The sequence below is a fragment of the Apium graveolens genome, chromosome 11 (genome assembly GCF_009905375.1).
Source record: "Apium graveolens cultivar Ventura chromosome 11, ASM990537v1, whole genome shotgun sequence".
Taxonomy (NCBI): Eukaryota; Viridiplantae; Streptophyta; class Magnoliopsida; order Apiales; family Apiaceae; genus Apium; species Apium graveolens.
In genome coordinates, this window is record NC_133657.1 from 60,485,398 (window position 1) to 60,498,507 (window position 13,110).

Sequence of the window (13,110 nt, forward strand, 5' to 3'; positions counted from 1 at the left end):
AGTAGCAGGTTATTCCCTTATCCTGCTTCTCTTGCAACTGATGCTTGAGTTTTCCACTTGCAATATCCTTACCTCTCTTTCTCTTCTTATCATGAAAGCTTGATGTCAAATGAGCACTCTCAGTCTTCTCTTGCAAAACCCTCTCTTCCTCTTGCACAGTGTGAAATGAGCTCATTAAGAGTCCATTTTTCCTTTTGAGTATTATAACTCACCACAAAGTGTCCGAACTGAGGAGGCAGAGAAATAAGAACGAAGTGAACAAGTAACTCATCCGAAAGTTCTAACTTGAGTTCCTTGAGTTTTCCAGAAAGATTAGACATCCCAATGATGCACTCCCTTATGTTCCCCTTTCCTTTATACTTCACGGTCACGAGTTTTGACAGAAGATTACTCGTTTCCGCTTTCTCATTCTTAGCAAAATATTACTCAATCTCGGAGAGGAACTTCTTGGAACTTGTGCTCTCAACAATAGAGCCCCGAAAGCCAGTTGAAATCGTTCGCTTCATGATCGCCTGATACATGCGATTAGAGCGTTCTCATTTCTCAATTTGATCCATTTTGGGATCATCCGCAGTGGAAACTGGTTGCTCTTTCCTTAGCGCAAGGTCGAGATCCATACACCCAAGAACGATTTCAACATTCTCTTTTCACGTGACATAGTTTGTCTCATTCAACATTGGAATCATGCTCAACTCAGCGGAAGCTGAATTAACACTAGCAGTAACTGAAATAGAAAACAAATATATGACATATGTTCAAAACTAGTATATACAATAATGTGATAAATTTTAAATATTGGCAATACCATCACAAGATACCTAGCGCAACATTAAATTTTAGTCTTTGGACAGAACATTTAATTTACAATCGGTACTCTCCATGCAATAATCAAGTATTAACAATTAATTTCTGTCAAATAATATGCCTTTCTTTGGACCGACTTATTATTCACATGAAAAACTTAATATTGTTACAGACTTATTATGACAAGAATATATTAATTTTGGTCAAACGTTACCTTCCTTTAGGCCGATAAAATTTGCATAAAATTAAATATTCTATCATCACAATAATATTTTTAAATTAATTAATTTACACAAAAGAGTCACTTTGACGACATATTGCTTCAATTAATTAACTTAAAAAATATTCGACCACTTAAATAAATAAGTTAAACTTAATTGTCAAATAATTAAAATTAAACTCACAAGCATATATTTTCTTTATTCTGTAGTAAATTTAAGTGTTCACATAAGTGTGATGAAAAACTAAAAAGGACAGGTCACATGTATATTAGTTTACTAAAAAAAATACACTTTAATTAAGCACTAACATGATTATTCAAGTTATCAAAAACTAAACACACAAACATGTACTTCGTACATGGCTTGATTAGCAAATGTACTAGAAAATCACTTCACTTGCCAACAACAATAACCCAGAAAAACTTGAACCATATATGACATAAAATTAAGTTTGCTGTAAAAGTCCAACTTCCAGCATTATAAAATAACACGGCCATATTTCCTTAAAGGCGAAAACTAATCAATAATTATACTATTTAACTATCATGGCCTGAATGAACTAATCATGTGCGTACACTGTATGTTAATTAAATAAAACAAAGAACTCGATCAAAATCACCAAATCAAGTACTAGGTCGCACGCGCCGGAAATTAGTCAGGACATACATGTCATAATTTCGAAATAAATAAGAACTGTAATCCCGATAACCAAAATATGAGGAGGCTCTGATGTCAATTGATCGAATCTAATAATTTTATAAATATATAATTCTCTAAAATAGAGACAAGAACCGTAATTATCATATCTAATTATCGAGAATAAACCGAAGGCGGAAGGGTACCTGAATCCATAAAACTATAATTATAACGATATCTGAATTTGAATAATATTCTTGATTATCGTCATCCTCAACCAAGTACTACTTAGGATTTCTCAAATAGCTCTCTCTGATGGGTAGAAAATAAGTCGTTACGTGTAGTTGATATATCGGGGACTATAACCCTTTTTATATACCACGTAATTAAATCTCCGATTATAATTTAATTGGCTTGGTATTAGGTGTTGGACTATTATTTGAATAAAAATTATATTATATTTTTATTATATCAATTTTGTAACATATATGTTTACTTTTGTAACTCTTATACTAATGAGATAAGAGTTATTTGATCATAATGGTGGATGTTACAAAATTATGACATATATAAGTTAAATTTTATGTTACTCATATATAAGGAGGCCTTATCTTCTTGACTAAAACGAGGGGAATGAGAGAGAAGAATCTCACAAAATTTTGGGGATAATTTGTTTCAATTATTTTTAGAGTTTTAGGATCTGTTTCTTGGAGATAGAAACCGTATTTGTTTGGTTTGTAGGAGGCGTGCTTAAGATCAGCTCAATTCGTTGTATCCCGGAAAACGGAAGACACAACACCTTCAAGCACCACGAGGGGCTTATTTGTTGTCCTTAAGGACAACGTGATTTTCACGTGGCTCGAATATTTTCCAGTATTTTCATTAGTCTGATTCTGATTTCAGCTACTCTCAAATTTATACTCCCTAAATTAGGTATCCACCATATAATAAATTAAAATTTAATTAAATTTCTTATTTTAACACTTAATTTAACCCAATATAATAAATAACAAATATAATTGATATATTTATATATAACCCATAAAATAATAATAATTATTATTAAAATAATAATAACACATTTTACTCACCCCTGTCGTCTGTCACAGGGCTGAGCAAAAAAGAAAATGTACAAAGGTATGTTAACATTAGATAGCTAGATAGAACCCTATTAGTTGATGAGTCCATGTTTGATATACATACATTTGAAACCATTAGTCAAAGTGTTTCAACACTTCTTGTGTGTCGAATTGAAGACATGGTTGGTGATGAACATAAATTGTGACTTGTATGATCCCAGAAGTCCTATTTCGATTTTTTTTTTCAGAGAGAAAAAAGGGATCCGAATGCACATATAGGAGAGGTAACTGAATATTTTCTTTGACACATTGTATACTAATAGATGTTACATCACCATTCACAAATATATACTCTGTTAGTTATATATAGCTGGATTGAAGCTGGTATTCCCTATTCATACAAACTGATACTTAAAATCCAATAATTTCTTGGCCGACGTAGGATTGAAACGTATTTTGAAAACTCGTAATGTAAGATTAATGGGATGCCATCTTTAGGTCGCAGATAAGTAAACATCGTCGTCATGCCTAAATCATCACTACTTGTAAAAAAATCTAAGACTTCTAAATCAGCTCATCCTCGAAATTTCAAACTTGAGGCATTAAACACATTACTATTAAGCTGATAAGATTTACTCCTACCTAGTTTCAGTTTAGGCTGCATTCAAAGTTTAAAGGTCATTTATTAACAATATTCATGAAGCAATCAAGCAATCGACATAACTGCAATATTGCTGGAATTAACTTTTCAAAAATCAGGGACTCCAAAATTAAAAATATACAAATGATTCATATGCTGGAAAATTACTCCAGTTTTGTGATTTCTCTGTACCACAAGGATTGATTTCCCTACATACTTGGGCAAACAACTAAACCCCAGGACATTCTTAGGTGTAAATCTTCGAAATTAATTTTATCTTTTTACTGGTCCAAGTTGAAAATCTGTGGCAACCTTGCATGATAAGCTTTCTCTCTAATATGAATGACTTTCTGAGTTTAAAACCGCCACATCTTTCCCTTCCAACCATATCATAGATTTCATCACATTATCCAACCATATCAGTAACCTAAGTAGGAATCCTGCAATGACATTATCATGCCAAATTGGCTCAATCAGGAAACCAAGCATCAAATATTTGTTACCTTGACAATACTAATAGCTAAATGGGCATTAACAATTGTGTTTGTAATATTACAAAAGGGAAAAGAAAGTATTTTGGGTTTACTAAACATGCACCCACACTGAAATAGTAATGTGTACATAAATTGGTTGTTGGCATACATGACAAAAATAGTTGACAAATAAAATAGTATTGATGTACAAACACGAGGTGATACACGGTCTTTCCCCTGAACCCTTTCAGATAGTCAAATTGTAAGTGCTTTGGCATTGTCCAGACTGTACCATTTACTTCAACGCCACAAACGTATAATGCTTTCTCATAAATTAGGGGAAAATATTTTGCACTTGTTCTTACCAAAGTTTTCTGTTTACTTAAGGAACTTATTTTGATTGTGTACATAACCAAATTAATCACTCTAAAAATGTGATAAAACCTATAAACAAATGCTCAAAGCACAAATGCCTAACCATACGTTTGTAATTCAAAAATTGTGGTTGCACACCAAAACAGCGTATACAAAGAGATGAAGGCAAGTAAAACAATATGTTTTAAAGAAAACACTAAGCATCAACTCCCTAATTGCAGTTTATGTTCCAACTTAACTTTCCCATATTGCTAGTAAGCTTTCAATATCCCAGTTATTGTCTCTCCACGCCCCTCCCTTGCAACTTTGCATACTTATTTATACTACTCACATCACTGTGCAGAAGAAGACTAGAATTCTAAAATAATGAAAAGTTCCATATGGGCACCTCAGAAGTCAGAACAGATTTTTTGTTTGATTAATTTGTTAGTTGGCTAGTTCAATTGTGGTCTTTACCCAACACCTCTTGGTGTAACAGTATCTCCCTCGCTTTCTTTATAGGATGTCGATGGTTCGAACCTTGTCCAGGACAAGGTTGTGCGAGTACATTGCATATTTTGTTGAAAACACCTACATATAACTGTTCAAAACGATTACCATGAAATAACTTACACTATATATCATTCTAGTAAACAGATTAAACTGCATCCAGAACTTTGATGCCAGCATTTTTGTCCCAGTCCTCTGGTGAGGCTGCATCTGCCATTATCTTCTCCTGGCCACGCCAAAGTATCTAAAAACAAGAATTCAGAATTTAGAAGAGAACAGAATGGAAGAAATTAATTATGCACACCGTCATATATATTGGACCACCTTATCAATGACACCAAATTCTTTAGCTCGTGTAGAATCCATATAAAATGGTCGCCTCATCACATTCGCTACAGCTTCAACTGACTGGTAGAGAACATTTAACATAAATCAATTATTTTATTTTCTAGTTTTTGGTTAAGTATGGAAGGGATCTTAATTTTGTATATATTCAATTTATTTTAACCAGTAATCACAACTAAGAATGTACACGAGGTACTTACGTTCCCAGTGTGCTTGGCCAAGAGCTCTACAAGGGTATCTCTATTTATTACAACCTGCAAAAGTATTCATCATAGTCAAAGAATCAATGAAGAGCTGCCCTGCAAGGTCCATAAACATGTAGATATAACCCTGATTGTCACAGTTTTATACTTCAATCAAGGCACATGTGGAAAAGATGTTTAACGGAAAAAATACCTACCTACGCAGAAAATCGGCAGAACACATAACAAATTCACTAATAAATTTAAAATACTTATATTTCACATAAATTAACTCTATAATAATGATTACACTTGTATATATAGATATCCTAATGCTCAGAGAACAAGATCCTATAAAAGAGGAACTACTCCTATTTCATAATAACTAAATGCTTATACACTAAAATGCATAATCAAAGAAATTCTTATGTAATCCTAATATCTTTAAACAAGACTAATTAGAACTACTTTATTCTCACAAATAACTATAAAATAACTAACAATCAATAAGCATGACTCCATTCCACATCAAGTCATAGGGTAAACGATAGGAAACATTTACAATAATGTTAGAAATGCTAAAAGCAATTGACGTTCAGTGACCATAACTCTACTTCAGTGTGGCCTTGAAATTTGTTGCTTTAAATCATACAGGAAGCATTATATACAAAAAATACCACCAGTTGATTCTGTACAAATTTAAAATATTAAAGTAACATAGTTTGTAACACAAAAATATTTTTTCTTCCAAAAACTACCAATCAACATGATAAATGAAACTGCACTAGAACTGAACAATCATATCATATGAAGGTAAACCACAAACCCTGGAAGTAAATAGTTAAACCTTAATTGTAAGACCTGACCAAATAGAGTAACAGGTAACTTTGCAGTTAAGTTATATATACTGAAAGGCCAAAGCTACAATTTTAATTAAGACTGACCTCCTTTGCACGAATAAGCACATCACTTGCTGGCATCAACCCAGATGATGGGACACGAGGCTGCTGTATCATGGCTGAACATTACCACGTGAGTCCTCGAACTATTTGTATTTGTAACAGATAGAAAATAGTGCAGAAAGTACAAAATTGCAATCTAATCAGGAGCCAATTAATACCTTTGGCATGTGGCATCATAAATCTTTTACCCTTAGATCCTGCCGCAAGTAAGAGGCATGCCTGGCCTATAGCAGCTCCAACTGCAACTGTATGTATCTGCAAACGGGCCATAGGCAGGAATAAGCACTTCAGCTAACAGTAAGTCTCCTTAAGGCAAAAACAATTGAAAATCGTTCTTCAGAAAGTAGAGAAAGATGTAGGGGTAAAAACTTGTGGTAGTATGAATTCCAAAAGGGTGAAGCAGTATCACTAGACGAGGTTTTATGTACTCTAAAAAGTAAAGGTCCATTACAGTAACTAGATAGAACACGAAACAATACAACCTACATGAAATAGTTTAAACACAAAAAAAAAAAATACTGAGGGTCACTTTTGTGCCAAGTTGAGGCGTCTTATCGATACTAATAATGCAACTCTTTAATAATGTGATTTGCAACACAAAATACAGTCAAAATTGAGTACAAACAAGTTTTTAAGACCTTTTGTTCCATTATCAAATAATATCAGTTTCAATGGACACTATGAGATAAATATTCTAAGCAACTCTATATAACCAGTGAATAGAACATATTCCACCAGATAACCCTTGTGGAGAAGAGAAGGCAAAATAAAAGTAATAGAGCATAAATTAAGGACTAGGGACTAAGGAGGTGAAACTTGGCATTATTACACACAAAAAAAGTAACCACTTCCACACCCAAACTGAAAGATGTGAGATAATTCAACGATGGTAACAATATATCCTCTTTTAATAGAATTTTTAATTTTTTTTTAATAATAAACTTGATAACAATCTGGCCATACCAAACAAGAACGTTAACATGCTATAAAAGAAACAGGGAAAAATAGCACAAGGAAGCAGAGAGTTAATCAAACTTGAGATACAAAATCTGGTCAATTCAACTCCAACAAAGCAGTATCGGCGTCAGAAACTCTACCTCGTTCTTTAACTGCATCATGGCATCATAAATTGCAAAACCCTCAGTCTCCATTCCCACCTGAATGATAAACAATTCTAAGTAATTATACATACTTATCAAGTTTATTACTACTGATATACAGGTCTACCAATAGAAGGGACACTATAGAGATAGTCAAATCTGAGCATTGTGTTAGCATTTAAAGAAACTGTCATCAGAAACAGGCCATTTGTCAAATGCAAGTCTTGAGATAGACAGAAGAACTTACTAAGATATGGGGTCCACCAATATGCAGTCCAGATTGATAAAAAAATAAATAGGCCAGAGTGATTGAAAACAACTAATTCGGTGAAAGTTTAATGATATACAGAGAGCATATAATCCCTTTATCCCAAACAAATTATTTGATCTGATGAAAATATATGCTACCTCTATCCCAAACTACTTACGATATTCACTTAGCATGTAGTATAATAGAGAACTCTGGTTCCGACTGTAACTGCAATGTGGCCCTATAAATAAACCTATTAATTAACAGTTCCACTTCCACACCTACAATTAACTCCCACACATACATTTGATATAGTCGGTGAACCTATCTATAAAATAGAAGCATTCACATGTCACATAATATTAACAAATTTGGTACATCAAGAACGGGGAGCTTCTAACTCAAATTAGAAAACTTATCAAGATATTTTTATAACCATCAAGATCTCGTAGAGTCAATTTTCCTCAAAAAAATGTGATCAAATGGTACTGTCAAACCTCAAAGACTAAGATCCCTAGTTGTGCTGCTGGGCATTCTGTGGAATCTTAGAAGATCATCCACAGCCCAAACTTTCTAGTCTTTCAGTAATTGCAGTTTATTATTGAAACTAGGTTTACCAGGAAGTGAGCAGATACCCAGACAAGTAAAACTTTTTACGCTACAAGCTGAAGAAAGTTTAGTTATAAATGCATAATCTGTACATTTATTAAACATGCATAATGGAATAATATATACACACACACACACACACAAACAGCTACATTCAGAAGCCTTACTGTTTCACCATCATCTCGAGTAGTTCCCGTAGAATTTATATAAAGATAAATAGGATCTTTCGGATCCATCCATTGAAGATACATCAGTTCAGCAACCACAAGCTCTGTTACTGCTGGCACCAACTATTAAAAAACACTTAGTTGTGAATTCAGCGACCAAAACAGAAGTACTTAAAATTCCCTCTAAATTAGATCACATCAAGATTTATCCAATGGTTTTTTTAGCTTAATAAACAATATAAAAAGTGACTAGGATATTGCATCAGTCCACACTCAACACAACACATCAATTAGGATCATCTCGAATCTGTGAAATGTGATGCATAAACTAAAAACACAAAACTCAGGAACCATTCTCAAATTTTATTAACCCAGCATTTTCAGAGTAGTGTTTCATTTTTCATATTATAACTTAAATAGAACTTACTGGCATGCCAATGTAAACTATCCTTCCATGAAGAAGCAACGAAGGCAAATCAGGTGGAGGCCTCCTTGGCCTGTGCTCATTGTATGAGACAGATCTCTCAACCTAATTCAAGACAAGCAAGTTTGTTACTACTTAATACAACACATAATATAGGAGACATGCTAATATATTGACCCATTCAACACACAAATTACCACAGATACAGACAGAAATGCATTAAACTTGTATGGTTAAAAGAATAAAAGAATCGACCAAAATTAAAAGATAAACATCAGACTATATATGAGTATGGGCACAAATGCTGGGGAATATATAAAGCACATAAGCAGGAGCTGTGACCAAGTGCAGCAGTTGACATATGGTTGTATCATGTCGGACAAAATACTAAATAATTCTTGGCAAAATAAAGAGAACTTCGGTCAGGTTTCTCCACGTGGGCCACGTCCACAGATACCATCACAGTCAAAGAAGATAGAAATCATATTGATTAAAAGGTGAAGGGGAGGAAGGTCGCCGAACACGTAAGATGAAAATAGGGTAGGATTGGGAAGGCCAAAGAGCAGTCAACTACGACAACAGAGTTTATTACTATGACAACAGTCTTTATTACGAAAAACCAGGAGAAGGCGGGTCTCTGTAGTTAAAACTTGGAGTGCACAATTGCTGGTACTTAAGTACCTAAATCCTATAGTACAGTCTTTACATGTTACTCTGCGCTATATTACCAAGTGCACTTATTGCCCATACAAATTTCTATGCTGCAATGTACACATTCTTTCTCCTTTTGATGTCTCTTTCAAGTTTCTTAAAAAATTTAAGATTCTTCATGCTTTTTTCTGAAAAGAGACTCATAACTATTCAGCATCTTCCCAAATGAAATCTCACATGTAATTTCCATAGCATCATCTCTAATTGTAGTACATGCAAAATCTGTGTACATCTCACCCTTTACCAGGCCCTACTTCAAAGGGGCACATATGCCAAACGGAGTCTGTTGGTGAGGTTTAGAACAGGCAATTTCATACACGACACGATAACACGACACGAAAACGAAACGAAAATAACGGGTTTGGATTGACATTTTTGGTACACGGACACGAAAGTACACGAACACGAAAGTACACGGATGAATTTAGTGTCGGTTTTGGTTTTACCCTTAGGTACACGACACGAAACGAAAGTACACGAAATAAATAAATATATAAATAAACTTATGAATACATATATCTTATAATAATAGTTTACATATAATTTTTACAAAAAATAGATTTAGATTTAAATTTTAAAAGACTTGACTGCACTTGAATTTTTATGACTTATTGCTTTAATACTCAAATAGTAAAATTTTAATATTTATATATAAATTATATTTATTATTAATTTTAAATTACACGAAACACGACACGAAACGTACACGAAATGAAGGTACACGAACACGAAACGAATCCTTAACGGTTCGGGTTTGGGTTAGACATTCATGACACGAAACACGAAAGTACACGACACGAAAGTACACGAAACGAACGAATCGCCAGCTCTAGTGAGGTTATTGTACATTAAAAACACAAAGTAAAATCATAAATAAAACCAAAATTATAGATGAGGTTTGAAGGTGCCCCAAGGTGCAGGGCAGTTTTGGAGTATAGGGAAAGGTTGCAAAGCAAGGGAAAGTATATGTGCAAGCATTTGGTGGATACACATACATCATAACAATGAACTTGTGAAGTATGTCACAGTGGAAATTGCACATGTGACCAAAAAACTCCAACACAAATATCAAGTCAGCTTTAATTTCATATTTCTGTAAATACAACCCTATAATTTAACATTCTTATCTCTACTAGTCTAGAAAGCAGGGTGTAGCAGATTTATGAAACGTATACTCACATAAAAATTGTTACATCATATTTCATATCATTTCACAATATGCACCTTTCAAATTATTCATTTTAACAAAAAGAGCCCACAGAATATGACAACAGATTAAAAAAGTTAAAAAAGAAATAACAGTCACTGGAAATACAAGCAACAGTCTCCTCTAGTCAGCAATTCAACATCAAAGGTCCGTAGACAACCAAAAACTTTTATGTTTTCCTAATCACGCATAAGAGAATTGTTTTACATATCTGAGTTCATTTTTCGTACGTTTACACACAGATAAGATAAAATATGGAGATCCTAATGAAACTAGAATGTTATAATAGCTAAGCCAAGAAACCGTGATGCTAACTTGTCCCAGCATGTACTTAAAATTACGGGCAGCAGAGTAGACAGAAGCGCTATATATTACAACATCTAACAAATTGTATCAAACTACTTATTTAACTGAGCAGGCCACAATTTAGCAACCATAACATTCCAGAACGTATAAACTGCTTTCAACTGACTTTGATAGGAAACTACCTCTTTCATACATATTTCATTAGTTTCTACACGAATAAAATAAAACTCTCTCTCGAGCCTGCATCAGGTGTATTTCTCAAACTCGATAACGATTATCTTTCTATCCTCTCCCCCCCCCCCCACACACACACACATACAATTAAGTATTTGATTTCAGTCTTATGAAGAACAGCCACAGCAATCAATCAGTGACATGTGCATAAAACTACATATAAGTGTGTGTAATCATACTTGTGCAGGAGTAGCCATGAGAGTAGGCGATTCGAATATATCCAAATACGGCGGCGTATCGGAGTTGAGGGGTCGATTGAGCAGCTTCTCCGGCGAATTGGCAGCGACGGAAGCTAGCTTGGACAAGAACGGGTCGTTAGGGTTTATGGGAGGCATTGGTATCTTCGCACTGTTACGAGAATTGAGCGCAGCGCAAGGCTTCAAATGATAGCGTTTGATAGATTGCCGAGAAGATGAGGAACAGCACGAGAGTGAAGATGCCATTGGGATTCGTAAAGCTGTGGCCATTGGGGTTTCACACACTGTTTGGATTAGTGTGTGGGTGGGTTCAAGTTACAAGAAATGAATTAACACGCTACTCGATTTAAGGGACTGTTTGGCAAGTCTAGTGGTCAAGTTAATTTTACAAGTCACTCGTCGTGGACTATAGTGTCTTGTTGATGATTCTTTTCTTATTATTTAGGCCCGTTCGGTGTTCATATACAAAAAGTTATTTATGACTTATAAATTAAAAAATATTATATAAAATGATATGAAAATTTTAACTTATAAGTTATTTAGACGTTTGGATAATTTTATTTATAAGTTGATAATGTGTTTGGTAAATCGTAACTTATAAATTTTATTTTTTTAACAAGAAATTCAAAATTTTAATATATAAATACAAAATTCAAAATTTAATATATAAATACAAAATTCAACAAAAATATTAAAAAAATTACTAAAAATAAAAAGTAAAGTAAAAAATATAATATTTGCGGACTCAACTATACATTACACATCTGGTTAATGCTACATCCGTACCTTTTCTATTTTCACATTTTTTTAAATAGATTAAACATACTTTATAATAATATTATTTTTTTTATTTGGTTCTTATAATATATTAATAAATTTAGGTCAAATTTTGATTAATTTAACTATAAAAAGATAAAATGGGACAGCGAAAAATGGAGTAATAACTTAGGCACTTCTCTAATATTATAATTATAATAATTACAAGCTTGTGAGAATATGATAATAACAAAAGAATCAACATATTAAATTAGTTGATATTCAACAACAAAAAAATGTAGACCGAAATGTAAAAATGAAATGTGAAAACTGGAATATACCACTAAACGTACTTTCTATTTATCAGCATATAAGTGAAAATATGAGCATTACCTTAAACTTGCCAAACAGTTGGAAGAAATTGGAAATGGGATTTGAGATCAATTAAGCAGAATGATTACATTGCCAAACAGGCACTTAGTCTTTTACCGAGAGTAATCTACGTCCACGAAATAGGATACAAAAAATGACAGGTATAGGTGACTTATGGGGACATGTACATGTACAATTTGTACATGGTATTAAATAAGTTGTTTGTGCCTTTTTCGACGTGATCACGGTTTGAATTAAATCGTATAAATTGATCTGATTTTAAATCGATTCAAACTGAAAATGAAATGTGTTTTGCGGTTCTGGTTCAACTAGTTTAAAAATATGTAGATTTTGGTTTGATTTTGGTTTGACGTTAAATACTACAAAGGAAACTAAATGATTTACCTTTAAGATTAACTTTTAGCCATGTATAATTATTTTACTTTATTTGATTTACAATTATATGTTGATTCTCTACAGAAGAAATGAGAAAAAAAATCACAATACTTTCTCATCAAGAATATGTATCTATTCCGCCTATTCTAATTTTTAAGCGTGTTTTTATACTATT

General features: G+C 33.3%; 1 protein-coding gene across 1 annotated transcript; it reads right to left on the reverse strand.

Moving 5' to 3' along the window:
• Nucleotides 1-3,454: 3,454 nt before the first annotated feature.
• On the reverse strand, nt 3,455-11,788 carry LOC141697285 (ATP-dependent Clp protease proteolytic subunit-related protein 3, chloroplastic). The gene is made up of 10 exons (XM_074501579.1): nt 11,394-11,788; nt 8,760-8,861; nt 8,333-8,455; nt 7,304-7,363; nt 6,365-6,461; nt 6,189-6,262; nt 5,263-5,316; nt 5,042-5,125; nt 4,841-4,961; nt 3,455-3,820 (listed from the first exon to the last, which is right to left on the reverse strand). Exons 1-9 carry the CDS (start codon nt 11,679-11,681, stop codon nt 4,866-4,868), a joined length of 978 nt encoding a protein of 325 aa, XP_074357680.1. The 5' UTR covers nt 11,682-11,788; the 3' UTR covers nt 3,455-3,820; nt 4,841-4,865.
• Nucleotides 11,789-13,110: the final 1,322 nt, after the last annotated feature.

What these genes read in the sequence shown, in the direction of transcription:
- LOC141697285 (XM_074501579.1), bottom strand. Translation starts at nt 11,681, where the DNA reads ATGGCCACAGCTTTACGAATCCCAATGGCATCTTCACTCTCGTGCTGT. An exon ending in TGGCCAAGCACACTGGGAAC is followed by an intron (nt 5,126 to 5,262) that starts GTAAGTACCTCG and finishes GTTCTCTACCAG; the next exon opens with TCAGTTGAAGCTGTAGCGAA. An exon ending in AATTTGGTGTCATTGATAAG is followed by an intron (nt 4,962 to 5,041) that starts GTGGTCCAATAT and finishes TCTTGTTTTTAG; the next exon opens with ATACTTTGGCGTGGCCAGGA.